This window comes from Patiria miniata, unplaced genomic scaffold (assembly GCF_015706575.1).
Source record: "Patiria miniata isolate m_02_andy unplaced genomic scaffold, ASM1570657v1 HiC_scaffold_5, whole genome shotgun sequence".
Taxonomy (NCBI): Eukaryota; Metazoa; Echinodermata; class Asteroidea; order Valvatida; family Asterinidae; genus Patiria; species Patiria miniata.
The window spans coordinates 20,695,075-20,718,979 of NW_024037072.1; the positions used below are offsets into that span (position 1 = coordinate 20,695,075).

The following is a 23,905-nucleotide window of genomic DNA, read 5'->3' on the forward strand; positions in this document are numbered from 1 at the left end:
TTAGACGCTGTAACAGAGCAGTGTTGTAGTCGAGTACTTTTTTTCTGAGTACCGAGTACTGCCGAGTACCTAGGATGCCGAGTACGAGTACAAGTGCGAGTATACTTTTGCTTCCGAGTACAAGAACAGGTCTCCGAGTACGAGTACTTGAACGTCCGAGTACGAGTTCGAGTACGAGCACTTCCACTTACGAGTACAAGTACTTGTATTCCGAGTACGAGTACGAGTACTTGTATTTCTGAACACGGCACCGGGTACATTATTATGCTTGAAGCCTAAAATTATATGTACTGTTAATCACTTGTGATACAAACTAGGGTTCATCTTTGTTAGCTTTTTTAATTATTTGAAATTAATTTTGTTTTTAATCGGCAACAGCAGGAAGTATTTTCCAAGGAAATGCTACACAGCTGAGATGTCGAGATACAGGCGCTACGGTTGACCGATTTCGGCCCGGCAACACAGTGACGAAAGGCACACATGTATTAGCATATTCATTAGCGTCACTCGGCGTGACTTGGCTTGGGTCTCGGTATCGACCAATAATGAAGCCGTCAAAAAGGGTGATATTTTTCCCAAAACGAGATCCCACAATATAAAAAGAGGGCGTCCTCTCTCTGCTTTATGTTTATTCATGATGTCCAGGGCTTTAGAGAATAAGTTTTATAACAAGGAATAATGGTGTTTAAATCACCGACGACTATTAACTATTTTCCAAGTTGCAACTAACGGGAGTAGGGTTTCCATAGCTACACTGAATGTCGTCGCTCAGCCTCTGTTAATAGCTTTATGTTCAGTGAAAATACCAAATCTTTACTTTGATTGAAATTAACTACTCAGTAATAACCATGTAATTTTGACCCAGGACGTTGCGACTAAGCTCAGCGTATCCAGAAGGGCATTTCGTCCTTTTTTTCATTTCTTTTTAGGAAATGAAAGAAATACTTCCCCCGTTTTAACATGTGTTTTTTTTACGAACGACAAAAAGTGGGTTTTTTTTCAGAAGTTGTGCCTTCCCTGACTGGAAATACGGATACGCTAGTGCTAGAATAGATGGAATCCAAAATATCTACTATCTCGGAGTCTTTTTCTTGTCAGCTTTAAAATGATTCAGGTACGGATCGGTGCAGGTGTAGAAGGGAAAGCTCCCACAGCGCGGGCGATCCCAGGGGCGGGGGAACGTCTGCAGAACGCTGAACTGATGCGACTGCTGCTCGGGAATCGTCAGACGGTGTCTGGACACCGCCTCCTCCACCTTGCCGATGACCTCTACGACTATTGGGTCCTTGCTGTCCAGCGGGCTAGCCTCCGAGGGGTCCCTGGTTAGGTCGTACACTAGGGGCGGGTCGTGCTGGTCCGTGCTCCAGCCCGTGCAATCACACGTGTAGGTTTGGAAGCAGCCCAGCACGCCATGGGGCCCTGGAATGAGACGACTGGTTGTGTAGTGAACCTTGTACGTGGTGTCACCTGCGTAAGAGGCATAAACAATACCTGTCAATAAACACAGTGAATCGATCAATTCCGAGCTGTGGTACACGATGAGAAGTAGGCCTATTATTGCAACGAAACATTTATACTGTGATGACGTATTCCTATCCCAACTACGGGGTCAGTTCTACGGTAGAATAAGATGAATGCATTGTACTCTTTCATTCACTATAAAATTATAGTAAATGACATTCACCTTCTTATTCCTCCATCATGCAATTACTTACCCCCTTCTGGCGTGTACCGCACAGCGTTGATGAAGACTCCACAGTAATGGAACATAAACTCATGTGTCATCTCGCTACTGTCTTTAGTCAGTAATGGCATGAGGTCCCGACCATCGTAGATCCTGTCAGTGGGCAGCTTGACTCCGGTGACTCGGCCCACTGTTGGTAAGACGTCCGGTAGGTGGGTGGGTTGAGACACCACGGTGCCTGGCGGGATGACGCCAGGCAGTTTGACGATGGCAGGAACTCGGATGCCACCCTCCCATGTGTTACCTTTGCCTCCTATATAAGAAATTCCCAAAGTCACGGGTTCTATTTTCAAAGTCATATGCTTACTCTTCAAGATTTTACTCAGTGATCACTCTCATTGCCGTATATATAACGACTGCTATATGGTTGTCTCGATATTATGATGAAACCACTTGTGTTCAGTTTTTCTGGCTTTGGAAAGCGAATAAAGTGCAATGATGATATTGCTTCTGAGTGGGCAGACAACCTGCTGGAATCAAACTCGCTGTGCCCTAATTGTTGAGTTTGAACAAACTAATCAATCTACCTTTTAAATGTGTTATTATGATCGGCGATTTATTAAAAAGCTGGATTGTATAGGGACACCTGATTCACATATCGAGTTTGCAATACCTTTATAGATTCCGTTCCAGCCGCCTTCTCGTTCGCCATCGTCTGTGAACTCCTCCACGTGACCTCCATTATCTGACGTCAGATACACAAAGGTGTTTCTCTCCAGGCCCAGTTTCTTGAGTGACGACAGAACCTCCCCGACGCTCCAATCCATCTCCTCCAGGTTGTCCCCGTAGCTGCCGTGCACGCTGTGGTTGCGGAACAGGTCGTTGTTGTAAAGCGCCGTGTGAGCCTGTACGAAGGACATGACAAGCAGGAAGGGCTGCTGCTGGTGGCTCTCCATGAATTGGACGGCGCGGCTGTGCAGGCGCTCGGTCAGGTGATCGTACTGGAGTGGCTGCTCCACGATCTCACGGTTCTCCATCAGGACGCAGTTGATCCTGATTGCCTTCCAGTACATCAAGAGTGAACCGTTGGCAGCGAGGGCTACAAACAGGAACAGCACAACGCTCCTGTAGCCAATTAATTCCATCCACTTGAGGAGCATGGCGGCTGCCAGTGCGCCAAGTACCGAGTACGCCATCTTGGCGTATACCCTTCGCGGCTTGGCCCAGGCATAGGAGACGGTGCTCTCCGTTCCGCAGTCCCGTAGGTTAGTCACGGGAAGGCCGTAGAAATAGTCAAATCCTTGCGAATTAGGATCGGAGCAGGAATTCTCATCGGTGCATGAAATGCCCAAGTGCCACTTGCCTGTTGGAAAGGGAAAGTATTGAGGAAACGACATCAAGAACTATATTCACAACAAACAAAAAAGGATTTTGTGTGAAATGGGGGTAAACTTGCAATAAGGCTTTTTTCCAAAACAGCACGGCCAGAATTCTTCGTAGTTAACCCAAGTGGACGCACCAATATCCCTCTTATCAAGATTGACCGATCTGGTTTCCATTAAATGAAACTGTTAAAAGTTGTATTTTTATCACCTGGGTCCAAAATCGTATCACTTCTTTATTAAAAAAAAGTCACGTGAAAATCTATGCGTTTATTAAAGTACCAGTAAACTGGAGTCCAATTTGCAGATCACTATTAGGCCTCGTTTTCTTAAATGGGGCTTCAATGGGTTTTAACAACAAAAAGCTTACCTTTGCCTTTCTCTAAATTTTGAGTGGGGACACAAGGGGTAGGGCTACAGGCCTTGAGTGGGGATCCAAATGCTCCCCCTCCCACCCTTACACCACTGCCTAACACACCTACCTATCATGGCCGTAGCGTATCCAGCGTCTTTCAATAATTCGGCAACCGTGGTTTCGTTAGAAGGTACACCACCACGCGCCGATATGTAAATAAACACCCTCATCCTTCCTTCGGCCCCCATACCTATAAGACGACCAAACTTGTTAAGCGAACTTTGATAAATCCATGTAATTCTTTCAATGCCCCTTTGGGGGGGGGGGGGTTGTAAAAAGACATAGTTCAAAGATTCTACATTTTTGTTGAGGAAGAAACTTAAGTTAAGGCCTACGGCAGAAACCAGGCCCAAGGCCTTCTGCAACGGTTCACCAACTATCTAATGCCGTTACAGTTTATAACTAAGGTTTTGTTCCGAGCTGTAGTAATTTCATGTAACTCTTTGGTTTTGTTTGATTACAAAGGTAGACCATTGATTAAAGTCGGACTGTCGTCGGTAAGTGCACCTACAATCCAGACTCTTATCAATTCGATAGCAGTATCGAGAATCCTAATCAGTTAGACCTATACAAGGAAACACAATATCATTAATTCAATATTAGGTTTGCCAGACACTGTATACTCAGTGTTGTCCCAAGTGATTTTGAGAAAAAAACACTCGGGTGGGACTCGAATCCACCATCGGACCTCCTGCTTACTACTGCAGACGTCTTACCACTCGACCACCGATCTTGCCGGGGTCGGCTGGCTGGTTTGAATCTGATATAGCAGCGGGTACCGCAACCAATCTATGTATTCATTAATCAAATATCATTAATGAGTCATAAATCAGTTTTGTGCATGCAGTGGTACCTTTCTCGCTTATATTTCTACCTCGGTGACATTTTGTTTTGACGAAGAATTTGTTTCGTTATCATGAACAAATTCATTTAATGATAACATCGGAAGGTCTTAAGAAACATATCAGCCTTTTGTTCCGTGTCTATGGGCATTTTCACACTACCATGTATACCCGTGTAGATATCTACACTTCTAATAGGCCGATAGCGCACCCGGGTAAGATCGAACACGGGTTGGAAAGCCATAACGTCCTCACTACCTTTAGCGAGTCCACACTAACTAACGTTGGCCGTGTATAACGGGCCGTTTTACCCGTGTGCAACACGTGAAACGTTCACACTACGCATAGCCAACACGGGTACGAGTGAATGGAACCGCGGTAAGACTGGGTCCTGACAAAGAATATTGAGGGACTTAGAACCATTCTTCTGTCGAGGTCCGGCGTAGCTCGATTTTTGGGCTACAACTGTCACGGTTGCTACAATCATGGAGCTATTAAATAGCTCCATGCTACAATGAAATACCGAATTTGGTCGCGACACTGTGCATGTTAAATTGATCACTGGCACGTGTGCAGATTTCGCCTTTGTCCCGCGTATAACTGTTGCTTGTCTCCCTAGTAATGGGGAGGAGCAAACCGTGTCAAGCGCAACACGGAGATCGTTCACACTACCAATCTTTACACGGGTAAGCTACAAATTTCGATTGTCTACCCAGGAAGAGCCTCAGTCTACACTGGTCCCGACCAGGGTAGGATTTTACCCGGGTAGAGCACTGTACCCTGTGTAGGAGCCGTGTCGGATTCTTGCTAGTGTGAAAGGGATTGCTAAAATCTCCGTTTTCGACCCGGGTCCAATACGGGAATTTTTGATAGTGTGAAATGGCTTATATAGCATTTAGCACACACATTTTAAGATGTATTGGGCCTAAGCCATACAGTAATATCTCGTGGTGTATACAGTGCTATTTTCTATGCCTTTAAAAGTTACCGCGTGGAACCAAGCTAACTGGATTTATTTTAACAACTTCGGTCTTTTGTTCCTAAAAGACTTTTGAATGGTAATAAGAAACGTATTTGTGTTGCAATCAGTGACATTCCTTTTACACGAGCAACGACTTACCATATCGGACTGGCAGCCGACCAGTTATCAGCGCAGCTCGACTGGGCGTGCATAACGGCAGGGCCATGTGCTGTGTCAGTTTGGCTCCTTCCTGGGCCAAGTTGTCGAGGTTAGGCGTCTTGATCGTGTCGTTACCAAAGCATCCAATGTCTCCCATCCCGACATCATCCATTATGAAAAGTACAACGTTCGGCGGACGAGATTCCGCGTCGCCACAACGTGCGGCTGGAGCAAACGCCCACGCAAGAATCAAAACAAGCAATTTGGCCGATGTAGTGCGCGATCTGGTGCCCTGCAGGCTACCTCCCAGAACCTTGCTGAAATCCCTCATTTTCGGAGTAGTGCTTCTTGGTCTACTTCACCAAGAGGAATAACACTTCTCCACAAGACTCTCGGCTTCGCTGTAGGTAAAATTCACTCAGTTAGGCTCTATCTATCATAAAACATGTACGCGAAAATGGTTTCGCAAACAAAATCAACGTGAGTTCAATGTTCAAGGTATAAATAGTAATTTAAAACTATACGCACCTGTTGCACCCGTGACAAGTGTTTGTTTATATTCATAAATTTGTTTGCCAATCGATTCTGTTTTCCGTGTGAAAAATTGTTGCGATAACGATAAATTGCTACGGAACATTATATAGCCACGATGCTCCATTTACGCAATACAGGGGGAAGTGCAATGAGGACAAATAGAACTAGGTACGTGCAAAAGCAGTTCAAGTGATAATCATAAACAACGTAAATAAAACATGTTCGTAATAACTGGCCATGCATGGCTTATATACAGGTCTACCAGCAATACTGATCAAGGACATGTCGTTTATAACTGGATTTATACTAATGTACACTCGAAAGCAAGTCGTCTTTGGCCTCGCAGTACACCGGTGCATCATACCAATGAGGGTTTGACAAGGTATAGGTACGATGGGCTCCATTGGCGAATGGGTAACAAGCTTTGTCTCCACATAATAGAGCAAGGAACAAAGCAATTTCAAAAACAAAAAAAGGTCTCAATAATACACTAAAATATTCAGATTTTTTAAAGACCGTTCCCTCGTCACGTTTTCGTAATCACATTATGAGAAATAAAAACCCGATGACGTCACATCTGAAATCGATATAACGTATACATGGGCGCGATTTTCTATCCTGCCTAAACCCGTGCAAAAACCCGTGGACTCGCTGTGTTAAACGGAATCACACCCACAGCGCGCTGAAGACCATTCGACAATAAATTCTAATGCTTTTGCATTTTAACCGTTGAGAGATAATCATGCAAGGTCTTTTCTGAGACAGTGTTGTCTAAATAACAGCAGCATGTCCCAATTAACACCATGGTTATTTTGCGGTGATGGCAAAAGAGCAAGACCTACAAACAAGACTGGGCAAACAGTAAAGCTGGTCCCACAGTGTGCACAATTTTTTATTCAAATGATTTAGGGCGGCTAAAAAGTTCGTAAAATATAAGCTTCAGTGGTCACGTGATTGACATGAACAATCCACTTTCGCTCATCATGGAGACTTCACTAATTGCCTACACGTGTCGTGAAAGTGCATGAATCAAGCGGTGCCAGGTGTGACAGTCAGTGAGTGATAACCAGTCTAATTCACAAGTGATAGTCGGTGAGTGAAGTAGGTAACCAGTCTAATCCACAAGAGACACTGTGAGATCATGGAGTTCATATGTTGAGATCAGTCTGGATACCAGCAAAAGTAGGAACGCCACTACCTCAGAAGTTGGGCGTTAAACAAAATTGAACCATCATGGCATTTATATATTATAATTGCCATAACCTCAACAAGCAAACCGCCAAAATAAACATATGCAATTGCAAACTAATCGAGCATGTTAATAGCACAATGGTTCCTTATGAACTGGTTTCGATTTCCGCCGGACAGTTTGGGATTTTCTTTCAGTCCGCACGCCGCACGGTTGATCACGTGCACTTCCCCTCAAAATTCTAATTCTACAGTTTTCTCCCAAAAAAAATTCCGTCACAGGCCTCTGATCCATCATTTCCGGGAGGAAATTAAATGGAAGGACAAGTAATTAATGCCATATGTCGTGTGTGAGTTGAAAAGTCGCAAATTGGAAAAGGTAGTGAAACTTTTGGTAGCCTTCCTTTAGACATGGTGAGATTGTGATGAGGTTAAATGCAGGCTCGAGTCCTCGTCCAAGACCACAGTAAAACAGATAAACAAGTTATACGTTGATACTGGCTATGTGATTTATAGATTCCGGGTCAGTTCCGACCTCGTTTCCATGGATACGATCTTGCTGCGCCATATGTTGGTTCCCATCATGCCTTGCGCGATCTTAGGAACGCGCACGCGCCCATGGAGTCGAGGCTGGGTCAGTTCTTGCAAATTCAAACACTGTTATGATTGTGGTCTATTGTTGTGTTGCACGCATGTGACAGATGGTATATTAAAAGCATATCCAACATAGGCGGTGGTTAATTGAAATTGCACTTAATATCGACTGTGTCTTGTATGATTCGGTGAACTGCATAAGTTGTAGGCTCATTTTTGTAATTGTTTATTTTGTGCTGACCCTAAACCGGCCTTATACTTGCGAAAAATGCATTCTGATCATACAGAAATGAAAAAAAATGGCGTACTCCACAATGTGTAATGGAAGACTGCTCAACAGGGTCACTGTACATGTATACTTTTTTTTTTTTACAATCAAGTGAAATGATCTCAACCTTTGTTACACCGATCTAGGTATACCGAGCAATGACCAACAACAATACACCCTGGGAATTGTAATGTAGGGCCCTATACCGTGCAGAATACAATAGGATTAGGAAGAGGCCTTGGAAACCATCCATCACATTATGTACGTAGTAACCTGCAGGCGGGACGGTAATACATGTTATACGTGTCTGTACATTAAAGGCTCTTAAATGACTCTACATTAAAGGAACTGAATAAATAAATCAGCAAAATTTGTCGTCTGTATAATTACGTTTGAAGAAAAAAGCGGAGACGCGTTCTGTCTATCTTCAAATCAACCGACCAACAAAACAGCTGGACAGGCAGCGACAGTTTACGCGTACCCTTTTGGGGTGAACTAAATATGTGTATGGACGGATTGTAGCCTATACAATATTTTTCTTCATGAACAATTTTGAATTAATAGAGGTCACAACGATGATTTACAAACCAGACATCCGAACAGTGCACATGTATACAGGAGGAACGTTGGATTCCCCGCGATGCATGTGCACATAACAAAAAGCGACCTACTTTCTGGACGTCGTTCGTTCAATCGTTGTATGTGACCGCATTTCTTTTCAACAAAAAAGTACAGATGCGAACTTCTTACATTTACAAGGATGACAGCCGCTCCGCAAGTTGGCGTTGAGATTCGGCGGCTTAGGACAGCATGGGGAGACATGAGAGCCGGTCGGTCATGTTGGTAGTTGTGTCCGGAAGTAACTCAGTGCTGTACTACTCATCATGTCAGTACATGGTGCGTTCGTTTAGCTCACCCAGGTCGACGCGGGTCAGCCCCGTGCCGTTATACGCGTTCCATTAGCTCTGACGTTATTCACGGGGCTCACCTGGGTCAGCCACCACAGACCCTGCTCGTGGAGCAGAGTCACTGGTGGAAGTATACGTCATGCATGCGTTGTCCATTCCCTAGAAACGGACAAATATGGCGGCCGGACAGCGGAAATCTCAAGTGGACGGTTAAAAGTTGACTTTATGTGAAGTCCAAAGGTACTCATTTATTGAGTTCATTGCGACTTTTGAGGCTATTATTTCAGCCCAACTATTTTTTGAGTTTTGCAGTTGACTAAAAAGCAGTAAATCTAAAACTTTTTGGCGCTTTGTCAGTGGCTACTTCCGTGTACGGCTTATAAAGGCGCCATGTGAGGATCGTGATCGGCCCGCAGTTGAGCGTTCGATTAAGCCCGGGGCAAGTTCAAGCAAGGACTAGTGGCTGGTTGGTTGGTTCGTGACGTACCTAGCGCATGCGTTCTGAAGTAGAAGTGCGAACGACTCTAGTCGACCTATTGCCATGTCAATGACCGTCAAAAAATGGCGATCGCACAATTCGTCACCGGTTTCACGACGGGACGGGCATGTGGATTTTGAAGTAAAACCGTTTTCGAGATAATCGCAAGAGAAGTTTCTCCGTTTTTTAAACTGCGAAAACTACTTCTTTGCAACAACTTTATGCAATAAGGAAACCTTGACGTAATTCTTTGACAGGTAAACTTTAATTAATTTGAACCCAGTAATTATAATTAATACAGTGGTTAATTAGCCAAAATTAATAAGTAAAGATGCCCGTCTTTTCGTGAAATCGAAAATCTCACTTTTCCACACTTAGGCCTACGCCCTTTTTGTTCAATGTGTTTTTCCATAGGGAATGGGGTGCGCGTGATTACGCGCGCGCAGCTGAGAATGCAACAAAGATGCCCGTCCCTTCGTGAAAACGAAAATCGCCGTTGACCTACTTTACGCCTTTCCGTGCAATACGTGTTGTACGTGTTCAAGGGGCAGGCATGATCGCGTCTCTTCGTGAAATCGCAAATGCAATTATCGAGATGCCTGCCCCTGGCGTTGTTGTGCCCATTCTTGAAAATCACGCATTCTCGAGAATGGGCATGCACATTCTCGAGAATGGGCGCGCATTCTTAAGAATGAGCGCCCATTCTTAAGAACGAGCACGCGTTCTTAAGAATGAGCGCTCATTCTTAAGATTGGGTGGGAATATCATGTGCACAATTTATGAATTTTGCCCAATCTTAATAAACATTGCACGACATAATTATGTTAAATGAATTGTATAGCGGTTAAAAGGGAAACAATTCACATAAAGAGGAAAGAAAATGTGCTATGCTTCTGTACTCGTATAACTACGATAATTTGAATCAAATTAAACCTGTTATTATTGCTTTTTTTCTGCCCACTATGAGAAGTTTTGTAATAACGGAGGACTGGGAACTAGTCTGGGAAGTGCTTTGTTTAGGCTAGACAAGTTACAAGTCCCTGCATGTATCATATGCGTGCCACGAAAAAAAACGATGTCCAGAAGCTGCCAAAATTGCTCTTTTGACTAGATAGAATCCAGCTCTGCGACGTTATGGTGGGATGTGAACAATAAATTGGTGGCAATTTAAATGGGAAATAGCATTAGCACTATGGGATGTCGCAGTATTCATTCTCATTCTTCACATTCTTCATTCTTACGTCCCCCCCCCCCCCCGCTTTTATTATCCCAAAAATCAGAATTCTTTGCACTAGTATTATTATGTCTCTTATATTTTCCCGGTCCCCCCCCCCCATATCAATACGCCTTTACTTATCATATCCACTCTACTTTTCAGCGCCTTGCGTTGCAACAGTATAATTATTGAGAATCAGTGAACGAGGATTCAGCTAGACTTGCCAAGCGCAGCCGGTGCTCGGCATCGACAAGACCGTTATCTTGTCGCGCATTCTCGAGAATGTGCGCTCAATCTGGAAGAGTTATTTTTTGCCAAGATTGAGCAAGGATCCAGTTGCACATTCTCAAGAATGTGCATGCCCATTCTCGAGAATGCGTGATTTTCAAGAATGGGCACAACAGCGTCATTAATGTTATTCAGGAATTGATGATGTTTGGCTTACGGAAACATGTCAGAATGATAAAGTACCATGTTTTAAAGCAAAATAGTGAAAAAACTCGAAATCGAAAAAAATTGTCAATTTTGACATGCCCGTCCCTTCGTGAAACCGGTGACGAATTATTCAACATTTGTTGTTTCTCTTTATTTACACAAAAAGAGTGATTGTGTATAGTTATATATAGGATAATCGCCAATTATTGCACAAAGGTGACAAAGTGACATAATCGTAAACTAACATCGAAAAACTGTGCAATGAAAATGTAATTTAGCGCTCACAGTTTCGTTTTCCGCCATTTTTGTTGATAGATGGTCCCCTCTGCACTATGCTATAGCATACAAATATTGACTGCTTCGAGTTGTGTAGTAAAACTAGACTCCCGAGGTGATCCATGAAGCATTCTATTAATTTTTTCCCGAGGCGAAGCCGAGGGAAAATAGAATGCTCCTTGGAGTTTGTGGCCGCGGCCTCGGCCTCACAGTTGTGGCTTCGACTACAACACTGCTCAAAAAAGCATTGCGCGATCAGCCGCAGTAGGCTGGTTCCAAATACGAAATGTAGTCGACTAGCGTAGTCTACCATCGTCGACTAGACAGAGTTCGGGCTATAACTTTAGTCTAACTACGGTTAACCATTGATCACTAATAGTTCTTGCGCGAACTTGCCCTATGCTATCACATATTTTCCAGAATCAAACTACTGAGGGGCGCATACCAGTGCCACAAATCATAATGAGCATTATTCCCCTCATTTGATACCGACCAAACTTCCAGGCTGATGGCCTACTATGGCATACAGGCGAGGATGGAAAAAAGGACTTTGCATCAATTTAGTTGCCAATATCTCGATGGCTACCTCTGCCCAGAATGTCCCGTTTTGTGAATTTTAGGTTGCTTATCAATGCCTGGTACAGAAAATGAAATTATGCCGACAATTTCAAATAATTGCTAACGCTTGATATGTTTATTCACAATACCACAATCTCGAAGAACATACACCAATGGATTTTGTTTTAAATGCATACCTTTTAAAACCTGGCTCCTCTCAGTACAGCCCATGGATGCCCCATTGTTAGGACCACTCATCATCTCATCTCTGAATCAACCAAACTTTCTGGGTTTTTTTTAGTTGTAGGCCTACATTGTTAAATCTGAGGTAGGTGCATGTGCTCGGTCATCCAAATGACCACAGGGATTACAAATACAGAGCTCATGAAGTGCTTTGGAATAGGCAACCCCCGGAAAGTTTTTTTTTAATTCATGTTAACGTAGTGCATACAAACTCATTTTTAATTTATATTTATTAACTTTTTTTGATACACTTTGTCTTGGTATACAACTGGCACAGAAAGAAACTAAGCAGTTTTTATAATCGTCCTTGTTTGGACATTAATTGGTGAACAAAACATAACAAATATATGTTCTGTGACGGAAACTTTGCGGTTGCGATTTTCAATGGGAATTGCAACACACAATTGAATGCAATGATGCAGGCCCGCAATTGTGTGTTGCAATGCCCATTGAAAATCTCACTAAAAGTGCAACTTTTAGTTTTGGGGTTTTAAGAGGTTGTGGAATGCTGAAAGTCGTTTTGTTTTTTATATATTTTTTTATTGTAGAGTAGACCCATATATATCATAATGACAAACTCCCATTCTTTTGTAATGTGCGTTTATATGTTTATAAAACTGAAATTCATCGAGTAATTTGTTGGTCGGCGAGCGCATAATTGAAATCAACAGTCGTCGGGTTCTTCGTAAAATCAGAAAAATCGTGACGTAATAAACAGGACTCGTTTATACTACGCTGCATAGGGAGTCCTGTTTATTACGTCACGATTTACTATGTTTTGTTTGCTGCCCCCAACGACGACTTTTACACAAATTGCACGTTCGGGTCGAAACAGGACCTGAAAAACAGCTCTCAAAAGTACCTTTTGTATTCATTTCATGACAGAAACAATAGTCGTTTTTATTTCATCACACCTTAGGCTACATATACCCGAAAAATGACGGAAATGTCTTCGAGCATTCCACAACCTCTTTAAGGAGCTTCAGCGCTAATGCTCTCGTTATTTCTTACACAGCGTTCCCAAGTACAGGTATCACATTGAACTGGAAAGTTTCCATGACAAAACGTATACATGTATTTCGGATTTTTTATTTTGTTCACGGAGAAATGTCCAAACAGGGACTCGAATACAACACTGCTCGTGGCCAAGTTGAAGTTACTCAAAAATTCCCAAGTTAAGAATTATTTTCAGTGAATATAATTATATTGCACAACTACGACTGTCCAAAATTCAAAGAGGTTAACCTACCCCGTCTCCTTATTAAGTTTCATCTCAATAATTTATCACATACAAAATACCCTTAAAATCTCCCCTTTAAAAAAAAAAAAAAGGTCATTCAATATTGCAAATCCGAGCTCTGTCTACGGCCTAAGGAACAATTTTGTACTGTGGCTTAAAGTACTTTCAAAAAGTGTGCTTTTGGAGATAAACACATTTCTAAAATCGAAAGCACCTTTTAAATCTGGTTTTTAATCAAAGTTTCAAATTTGATCGAAAATAAATGTGAAATCAATGTTTCTTTGATTGAGGTTTGGTCGATTCTGCTGACATGTCCTGCTTGTTGAATATTCCTGGGTAGGCGATTAGCATCAGGACTGTTGAACCACCTATATACAGTTTAAATTAAAAACAAAATGAAAAAGAAATTATCCAGAGATTCAATAAATCAATCAAACATGAATAATTTCTAAGATTTCCTGCCCAAATTATCTTAGGTTTGCTGTATTTATGTTTCCCCTTCCTGGTTTGACATACAGTTGACTCTTGTTAGTACAAACTCTATTAATACAAATTCTGGTTATAACAAACATAAAGCCTTGGTCCTGACTTTGCTTTTATATGCACAATGAATGGGACTGATGTTCCTCTTAATACAAACTTTTGATATAACAAACAATTTGGCTAGATCCGAACGAGTTTGTATTAACGAGACTCCACTGTATTATTCTCCTTGTCCCCAAAACCGATAGCTGGCTGAAGTACCATATTCTTGCATGCAAATAATAATATATTGGACAGCTTTGAGAGAGATACAAGAAAAAAACTATGTCTATGTAATAATAAATAATATATTGCACAGTCCGGGTACTATTCCCAAAGTACTGTTGGGGGGGGGGGGGAGGGGGGGCGAAACTCCCCGGGCCAAACCTATAAGTTCGTTGGGACCAAGTCTGACACCTATTAGGGTGTAGCTGATCTTCCTGAACCCAAGCTTTCCCAAGACGAGAGACCACTCAGAGCGACCTCAAGGCTTATTGGGGAGCAGGTCAGTGTTGAAGGAAATGTACCGCTGATTATAAAGATTGTTATTACTCTCTGTTAATTGCACAATAAACCAGCAAGAAATACACCTTGATAACAGGATTGTCGGCACAACCAATGTGATCGTAATTTATTATACAATAATCAAGAAATACACAGCAGTGATTGAGTCTTTATGAGGTTGTTAATTAATTACTCTTGTGAGACAACTAACAGCTCACATATGCAGCAAACTTTACGCGCACAGCCCGAACAATGTGCGCAATGTACATGTACACCAATGTAAGTAGTACACCAATGTAAACAATGCACGCCAATATAAGTAATGAACACCAATGTTAACAACGCATGCCACTGTAAGTAATGTACGCCAATGTAAACAATACTTGCTGTTCAGCCTGAACCTGATTACGCTTTACCATGCAAGCTAGCGTCAGCATCGTACATTGCGCGTCAGCATCACACAGCAAAACTTGAGCAATCTGGGCATGTACACAGTGCAAGTCAGCATACACAAAACACAGAGCGCGAGCAATACACTACCTTAATGTCCACGACTCAACTCACCCGCGCGATCACGTGAGACTACCCCTCACGTAAACACGCAAATGCTGTACAAGCATATTTGCATGTACTTAACCTATGGGCCTCTGCGAACGTGCATTCAGTCACTGTGAGCACTACGCCACGCCCAGTCACGCACGCACTACATTTATAGTTCATGACATTAGAATACGATCACGTTCCAATAGCAACCGAGCATGGTGGGGTATGATCTCATACTCCATAACCTAATACAAAATAAAAGGAAAGTGTACCAAAAGCTTAACTTTCCCTTTATATTTCAATATAAAACATAAGGGAATCGCTGATTTCGAAGCTCATTAAATGATCACAATATATTGTACACGGTATAGGGGCACAAGAACACCAAATTTTACCTAATTAAATATTCACAAAATTTCACAGGGAAAGAATACTGTAATGTGGGGAGCAACTGCGCTGGCTCTGCTCCATTGATGTCGACCGGATCCTGGGTTTTCACTCACCAGACGAAGGAAACCACAGAAACTATTCTTCAGGGTTTCCGGGCTCTTGGCCATTTATTTTTGCCACTTTCTTACACGAGGCTCTCTTTTCATAGAACTCACCACGAAGACACATTATACAAAAATGTCACACAACTGAGTCGACGCGGTCTGGCAACGGGTCTCCCTGGCCAAGCGCAGGGGTCCCGACGCTACGGTTGCACCGTGAGTCCGTGCTGGCCCCTCTGCCCCCTCTACCCCCTCCAAGGACCCTTGTTTGTCCCCGAACAAGGCGGCACCTCCACTGGGGTCTCCTGGTCTCTGCTGTGGTCACCTCTGGGGTCTCCTCTGGGTTCTCCTCTGGGTTCTCCTCTGGGGTCTCCTCTGGATTCTCCTTTGGGTTCTCCTCTGGGTTCTCCTCTGGGGTTTCCGCTGGGGTCTCCTCTGGATTCTCCTCCGGGGTCTCCTCAGGGGTCTCCTCTGGGTTCTCCTCTGGGGTCTCCTCTGGGGTCTCCTCCGGGGTCTCCTCAGGGGTCTCCTCTGGGGTCTCCTCTGGGGTCTCCTCTGGGGTCTCCTCCGGGGTCTCCTTTGGGGTCTCCTCTGGGTTCTCCTTTATTGACTCCTGTGCGGAGCAACTGAGCCTGCTCATAACTTCCGGTCTTGAGCAGCTCTGTCAGCTCCACCAACTCTGCTCCATAGACTTCCTTGCGGAGCAACTGCACCGGCTCCACTCCATTGACTCCCGTGCTGAGCAACTCCATCGGCTCTGCTCCATTGACTCCTGTGCAGAGCAACTGCACGGGCTCCGCTCCAATTGACTCCCGTGCTGAGCAACTCCAAAAGCTCCACTCCATTGACTCCCGCGCGGAGCAACTGCGCCCGCTCCGCTCCATTGCCTCCTGTGTGGAGCCGACCCACAGGGGAACACGCATCCGACGCATGGAGATGCACGGAACGGAGCCGTTTCCGAAAGGAAACGTGCGTCTGTCTTATGAATGTGTGTGTTACAGGCTGTTCCGGAGGGAAACATGCATCCATTGTATGAATGTGTGTGTTACGGGGCTGTTTCCATCGTGGGCCCTGGCACTTGTGTTGATGCAGAAGGGGCATCTCTGGATGACCAAGCCCGGCCACCCCTGCTGCATCAACAGGCACAACTCGGCAGTGTTCTGAATGGAACAGAGCGTCTGTTGCGCCACTTACACAGCGTGGGGCGATACCCCCTTGGGACTTGGCACTAGGCTTACTGGCACAACCATCCTGTAGCCTCCCAAAATGAAGCCCCGCCCCTGCTGCATCGACAGGCACAGCCTGACAACCTCAGAGTCATCCAATGTGACGAACGCTTTGCTGGCCATCTCTAATTGGTCTACGCTCTGTGAGGCCCTGATCCAGCATGCGTACCCGCCGTGTGACGAGTCAGACGCCAGACTAACTTGGTGTATTCATGGCGAAAAACACTCCAAATTCTACCTTTTTTTCCTCCGTCAGACATATGCCACGGCTGCACCAATGTAACATCGACAGGATCCTGGGTTTTCACATGCTAGACAAAGGAAACCACAGGCATTATTTTCAGGGTTTCGGGGCTGTAGGCCATTTATTTTTGCCACTTTCTTACACGGGGCTCACGTTATACAAAATGTCACACTTCTGAGTCGGAGTAGTCCTGCAACGGGTTCCCCTGGCCAAGCGCAGGGGTCTGGACACTACGGTTGCACCATGAGTCCGTGCTGGCACCCTCTGCCGGCAGCCTGGCACTGACGTTTTAATATACAGAAATTGAATCAAATTTTGTTGATTAAATATTCACAAGAATGTTTACAGAATACACCATGATTTTATACAATTTAGAGGAAGAATGGTTGGATAATTTGAAGTGATTTGTACACATACTTTACCTGTTCAATTTAGGCCAGTTACAAATCAACAAGATTTTGAAAATTATGAAAATGGGGGGATTTTGATTAAGTGATTTTTCCTAATGACAATAAACATTTAATTTTAGTGAAAACCAACTCAACATTTTAAACAGTTAGATTGTTCAAAGCTGGTTTCCCATTGCGCTGGTTTCCCATCGCGCTCTCTTCGTCTGCCTAGACTTGACCAGCCTGAAGTAAACCCCTTGTGCTCCTTGATGGTGACTCCCTTGCCATCTGGAGGCCAGTCCAAATGGTACTGTTTAGTTCCTGTTGGATCTACCTTTTTGAAAACATGTACATGTACATGTTTAAATACATGAAAAGGCATTTTTGTTATTTTTGCATCAAAGAAAGAAAACATGGTTTCATTACCCATCAAAAACAAATATTAGGCTTCATATTAAATTTATGAAAGATCTAGGTGCGAAGAATGACTCAGGCATGTCAAACAAGTCGTTAACTCAAGCTATACTAATTGTTCCCTGCTGGTAGTAGGCATTCAACTGGTGCTGAACTGCCTTAAGGAAAATAAATCTTGAGATAAAAGAGAGATAAGAAAGCCTGGTACAGTCTCGATGAAAAAACCGACTTATAGGGCCAATGTATTTGGGTTTTCTTTTAAAAGAGATTCACGGCATTATTTACAAAACTTTGCTGGGAATTTCAACGAAACGCCCAATAGCCCTCACAAGCCTATTGATACTCGCTTCATTGGCACTCCGACTCGGTACTGCTGTAAGGGTGCAACCCTTCTCTTGTAAATACAGGGGCAACCCCTTCCCTGTGTATGCCATCACATCCAACTCATCATGAATTGAACTAACCTCAACCTGGGAGTTCACTTCCGCTGTCGTTCCCTTACGGGCAACTCTTTTCTCCCTTCCGGGATTAAAGACCAGCAGCGGAACATCGGCTTCAGTCTCAACCAGAGATCTGGCCAACACCAAGCCTTTCTTGGCAAGGTCACCGCCACCTTCCACTTGGACCATGGCTGGCCCAAGCAAGTCAGGACCCTTCCAAGCAATTTTGCCGGGGACCACAGCTTCATGACCTGGCGGGATTACCGTAGTTCTAGAAACTACAACGCATCCCACAAAGGGCTGGCCTGCACCATTTGTGCACTAAATTTGCTCATCATTGAGCCTCCACTCCTTTAATTGGAAGTCTATGTTTCCACCTGGTGGCATGAGAAAATCCATGCCCAGGATACCACTATTTTTGATTTCAGCAAATACTGCCATCACTTGGTGCGTGGTCCTACCAACTTGCACCTCAACCAAAGCTATGCCTAGCACAGCTTACTGGCTTCCGTCCACCTGTTATACCTGGACGTCTACCATCTCCAAGATGGGTCTTTTCTCTTTTGGGATTTGGTAAAACACCCCACTACTTATTAAAGTGTCGGTGGACCCCGTGTCAATCAAGAATCGACACTTGGTTGCTCTTACCAACCCATCCACAAGCAACCCATACCGAGGACCATGGCTTGGATCAGGCACAGTTATTACTCGTTGCCCATCCTCACATTTGGACCTCACATTTCCATTTTTGGTTGTACCGAGTCTACTTTTGAACCCTCTCGACCACTCAGCCTTCCCGCGGGTCCTCGGGGGAGGGGGGGGGGGGGGCTGACTGTCATTTCCCTTTACACTGATCCTGGACAAATTGTCCTTTCTCACCGCACTTGAAACACTAAAAGGGTTCCAGGTTCAGCTTTCCCGGGCTTGTTTGTCTTGGGAGACAGCACTCCCTTGCATGTCCCTGGCCTTTGCTCTGGTCGAACAATGACTTGACCACCTCGGCCACATATTTCAATGTCTTGGCCTGCTCGTTGAGACTTTCTTCTAGGGTTCCTAACCTCTGCTGTGTTACCGAGTCTATAGCCGTCGCCAATTTGGCGGGCTTTCGGTCCAGCAATCTGTGCTGTTCGACCTCAAAATTATCAGTTTCCAGGGCAGCCTGGACTGCTTTGTCCAAAGTTTTTGGACGGGCTCTATTGATGCCCTCTCTAATTGAGTGTCTGTCAATGGCATCTATGAAGTGGTTCTTTGCCAACTTCTCTCGAGCATCTTCTGGTATTTCAGGGTTCGCTCGCAACATTAACTCATGGATTGCCTGCCGTAACTCTAGCAATCCCTCTTTCGGCTTTTTGCGCCGGTGTCTGAGCTCAACGAGATACCTCTCACTCTGTCAAGCTGACCCAAGCCTACGCTCAAGCAACTTGAACAGCGCACTGTACGTGTGCTTTTGACCCAAGTCATCCACCAACCGTAGAGCATTCCCTTGCAAGCTTGCTGATAACCACTTCACAGCTTGCTCTTTGCTCCACTGGTTTAGCTCACGCCATGACTCAAAATGGCAGAAGTACTCCTTCCAGAGCACTTTCCCACTATACCGTCAGGGGTTAAGTTTGGCCTAAGATTTAATTTGGTGGCTCCAAACTTCCCTTTGGACCTAAGTCACCACATGGACATGTGCCTCTCATTTCAGTGGCCAAGGACCTACTGATGAGGTGTCCAATCTTTCAGCTGAACTGCCGTCTTTCGCCTCGACTGGTTGAGTTGCAAAACTTTGCAGTTCACTGTGCTCCTGTGTAGGGGTCACCTTTTTCCTGAACGAACGGGTTAGTACTTGGCCTACCCTGTTCCACACCACCTTTCCCGGACAGGAACAGCATCAGGTCGTCTAGACTCACACGTTCCAAGGTGATTGGCGCCAACCCTGCTAGGGGTTTTTCCTTTAGTCTGAGTCCTTCAGAGGTGTACTCTCTTAAAGCTCACTTACATCCCAAATTTTGGGACCCATTCAGGCACCACCTTTGTGCCTGACTCTCGTCTCCCCGTTGCTCTAGAGACATACAAAGTAGTCTCTTCAGGCAACCTTAGCTCAACATCGGTATCTACCTGATGGAAGATACTCTGGCTCCCACCTGGCGTGCTGGGGTTCCCTCTCTTTGGGGAACCACCCAACTGCAACTGCATGGCAGCGAGCACCAATCTTTCCCAAGATGAGCGACCTCAAGGCTTAGGGAGCAGGTCAGTTTTGGAGGAAATATACCACTGATTATGATGATTGTCATTACTCTCTGTTAATTGCACAATAAATCAGCAAGAAATACACCTTGATAATCAGGATTTTCGGCACAACCAATGTGATCGTAATTTTTTGTAATTTATTATACAATAATCAAGAAATATACAGTAGTGATTGAGTCTTCATGAGGTTGCTAATTATCAGGTTCATTTATTTACACTTGGAGACAACTAACAGCTCACAAAGGCAGCGAACGATAGGCGCACAGCCTGAACAATGTGCCCAATGTAAACAATACACTGTTAAGGCAACAATGTAAGTAATACACACCAATGTAAGAAACAAACACCAAAGTAAACAATACACATCAACGTAAACAATACACGCCAATGTAAGTAATGTACGCCAATGTAAACAATACACGCCAATGTAAGTAACGTACGCCGATGTAAACAATACACGCCAATGTAAGTACGGTACGCCAATGTTAACAATACACGCCGTTCAGCCTCAACTGATTACGTTTACCCATGCAAGCTAGCGTCGGCATCGTACAGTACATTCACTTGTACGGCTGCGCGTCAGCATACACAGAAAACAGAGCGGGAGCAAAACACTACATTAATGTCCGCTGTCCATGACTCAACTCACCCAGGCAATCACGTGAGTATCCCTCACGTAAACATGCAAATGCTGTACAAACATAATGTACATGTACTTAACCTATGGGGACCAATAATGTACGTGCATTCAGTCACTGTGAGGGCTAAGCCACGCCCAGTCAGGCACGCACTACATGTACAGTTCATGAGCATTGGAAATTGATACAAAAATAACGCTTTTCTTGAAAATGTCAGCACACCAGGTGCCATGATTTTACAGGATGATTAAGACTGTCATTCACTCATTCAACAGTCCGGTAATGTACTTCATAATAATTCAGTAGTTTTGTTTTTTGATGTTTGCAAATGTTGTAACAATTTCAATACTGTGGCTAAATGTTCACTCTTTCACATAATAACTGAAAATTTTGCTCAAGCCTACTGTAATTCGTGACTTTATTTTGGGCATTTTTTTGCAGTACAACAAACCTGCCACGATGAGAGGTGATATTACTCCAACTGTAAGGGCAGCCGTCTTGAATATGAGGAACTCGGCAGCAAAATAGGCAAGGGCTAGCACAAAGGAAAACAATGTAGCTATGTATAACCTGTTGGTGAAGAGGAACAAAAATTAGTTGCCACAAAATAAGTTGCCACGCAGTCTAGCTATGTTCATTTGATTAAAGTACTGTATACCACAATGCTGAAGAATCAGGCACAGATTGCAGAGCCTATGTCAAATGATGGTGTTTGTTAGGCTGACCCTTGAACTGTGGTCAGGGGTGAAAGGTCACGAGAACACTCCTATTAATAATACACAGTGTCTGCCCAGGAACATTGGGAGCAATGGCGAGAGAAACTTTTGAAAGATTTTCTCCAAATGCCACGTGTTGCTATAAGCCTGATCACAAATAGCAAATTAAACTACTGCGCAAAGCATTATGGGCAGGATAAGGGGGCAAAGAACCACGCACCAAAGCTGTGTTCGAACGCGCACGCCTTGTTAAGCCATGCGGCATATGCGTTGACAGCGTACGTACCTGGTCAATGTCCCTGAGTCTTCCCGTGATGCTCTCGGATTTTGCTATTTGCGATACTGCTTATGGATTTGAGGTGCGGCAATTCAAGCATTTTTTTAATGTGGATTTTCAAGTAATGCTGTATTAGCTAATTTTTTGTTTTAACTGAGAACTGTGTTTTACTGTGCTCAGTATCAAATCTGTAAGAACTAGAAAAGAGACTTACAATATGTTTCTCCTACATTTACATGTACTACTTCTCTTTCATCTCTCCTTATTGCAATGTTGCAATAAGCATGGAGGAAAACTGCTAGAGTACTTACGGTTTGCTATTGATGTTCAGGGCGCACATCGCTCGGACAACACCAGCAAGACAAGTCCAGGTGCCAAACAGTCTGCCTAAGGCTGGGGTGACTGCCAAAATAATTGAGGAGGTTATTAAACGTGCTTTGCTTGACATTGTGGTCATGAATTTCTTAAGAAATGATTACCAATTTTGAGACTATCCGCTCTGTACACAAGTACCCCCTCACCGGCAAAGAAAGTACAGTTGAGGGTGACCGAACGACGCCATCGTATCTTGCCTGACTGCAATATTTTGCCGCGAAGCGTGGCCACTGCGTGTGCATAGTACAAATCCCCTGGTGTACATGCATCACACACAAGGAACGGTGCACGCGCGTCAACCAGCAAAATGTATGTGTCCCGCCCACAGGACGTCGTTGATAGGTAAAAGGGCGCCCTCTTTCGTCAGTGCACAGAGCCCATACATGCTGTGAGGGGATCTATTGGCATTTGTACAATGATGCATACTGTACGTGGGAACTTGTCAGCTGTATCTTCATCATTGTCAGCTGTTTGATCTTGGGGCCCTTTCCAAAACGTCTTTAGCCTGACTACCCTTGGGCTCAGGCTCTGTACGTAGTGGTTTAATAAAGTTGGACCTAATTCAGACTTCACTTTCCCTTGGAGAAGAAACTCCTCCAAAGCTACCGTGACGTGAACTCATTTTGGGTCTGCGTAAAAAGTCTAAGTCGCATTCCTGTAACTGGATGTAAAACCAGAGGGGTTCAACAGATCTGTGGTCGAAGTGGGAAATGCATAATAATTTCATGCAACAAGAGCATGACCGCGAAGCTCAGAGCTGGCTATAACTATAGTACCAATTGAAAAAATATGTGGTGGGATGTTCTGCAATATTATTAATAGTGTCGGACTGACTTTTTCTTCTGTTTTGTCGGCTTCTGACCCTTTCAAGGTAAAAAAAAACAAACAAACTGAAACTGTTTTATTTTTCCTTAGTATTTTTTGGAAAGATGCCCATCCAACCCTTGAGTTTTTGCCTGTTTCAATCCTTGTATTTATTATTTTTTCTGAGCTACACTACAACTACACTGCACAGGATCTAATGTGATTGCACTTAATGCATGCAGGTACAGCAATGTACATTGTAAATCCTATACTTCCTTCAACTCTTAAATGTTCACGTAATAAAATGTACTGTATGTAGGCCAACATTACTACATGTACTCGCCTGCAACACCATGGAGTTTTGCCTACAATACATGCACTACCTACCTGCATCCTTTTCCAGTGTGTAAATCCTTTCTGCTAGGAAGGAGCTGTCCACGAAACATTGCAGCGAAGTGACTAAAGCCGTCAGACCTACAATGCCAACCCAAACGCGGACTACTGTTTCTAACATGACTGAGTTAGGACCTGAAGTTTAGAAATGTAGATTGTAAATTACTTGCTTGAACTTACATGTACATGTACACTAGATCGACACGACTCGACTAGATCGACAAGCCCAAGACACGTGCCACTGTACCAAGTAGGTAGCGCCCCCATGGTTTGGTCTTTGGACTCTATCCGAAGCTGAAAATAATACAATGTT

General features: G+C 44.0%; 2 protein-coding genes across 3 annotated transcripts; both read right to left on the bottom strand.

The window, feature by feature from the left end:
• Nucleotides 1-361: 361 nt before the first annotated feature.
• LOC119741914 (steryl-sulfatase-like) lies at nucleotides 362-9,318 on the bottom strand. Of its 2 annotated transcripts, none has more exons than XM_038217860.1 (6): nucleotides 8,778-9,318; nucleotides 5,444-5,844; nucleotides 3,549-3,671; nucleotides 2,358-3,047; nucleotides 1,716-1,997; nucleotides 362-1,467 (listed from the first exon to the last, which is right to left on the bottom strand). In XM_038217860.1, the coding sequence occupies exons 2-6, from the start codon at nucleotides 5,772-5,774 to the stop codon at nucleotides 1,073-1,075; spliced, it is 1,821 nt and encodes a 606-aa protein (XP_038073788.1). In that variant the 5' UTR covers nucleotides 5,775-5,844; nucleotides 8,778-9,318; the 3' UTR covers nucleotides 362-1,072. The 2 variants fall into 2 exon arrangements, with proteins under 2 accessions (XP_038073788.1, XP_038073789.1); XM_038217861.1 differs by lacking the exon at nucleotides 8,778-9,318 and adding an exon at nucleotides 5,972-6,162.
• Nucleotides 9,319-13,051: 3,733 nt separating this feature from the next.
• Nucleotides 13,052-23,893, bottom strand: LOC119741044 (ergosterol biosynthetic protein 28 homolog). The gene is made up of 4 exons (XM_038216650.1): nucleotides 23,587-23,893; nucleotides 22,332-22,422; nucleotides 21,479-21,597; nucleotides 13,052-13,749 (listed from the first exon to the last, which is right to left on the bottom strand). Exons 1-4 carry the CDS (start codon nucleotides 23,711-23,713, stop codon nucleotides 13,652-13,654), a joined length of 435 nt encoding a protein of 144 aa, XP_038072578.1. The 5' UTR covers nucleotides 23,714-23,893; the 3' UTR covers nucleotides 13,052-13,651.
• Nucleotides 23,894-23,905: the final 12 nt, after the last annotated feature.

What these genes read in the sequence shown, in the direction of transcription:
- LOC119741044 (XM_038216650.1), bottom strand. Translation starts at nt 23,713, where the DNA reads ATGTTAGAAACAGTAGTCCGCGTTTGGGTTGGCATTGTAGGTCTGACG. An exon ending in CTGAACATCAATAGCAAACC is followed by an intron (nt 21,598 to 22,331) that starts GTAAGTACTCTA and finishes CTTCACCAACAG; the next exon opens with GTTATACATAGCTACATTGT. An exon ending in ATCACCTCTCATCGTGGCAG is followed by an intron (nt 13,750 to 21,478) that starts GTTTGTTGTACT and finishes AACTGTATATAG; the next exon opens with GTGGTTCAACAGTCCTGATG.
- LOC119741914 (XM_038217860.1), bottom strand. Translation starts at nt 5,774, where the DNA reads ATGAGGGATTTCAGCAAGGTTCTGGGAGGTAGCCTGCAGGGCACCAGA. An exon ending in TCGGCTGCCAGTCCGATATG is followed by an intron (nt 3,672 to 5,443) that starts GTAAGTCGTTGC and finishes GTCGTCTTATAG; the next exon opens with GTATGGGGGCCGAAGGAAGG. An exon ending in GCGGTACACGCCAGAAGGGG is followed by an intron (nt 1,468 to 1,715) that starts GTAAGTAATTGC and finishes CCTCTTACGCAG; the next exon opens with GTGACACCACGTACAAGGTT.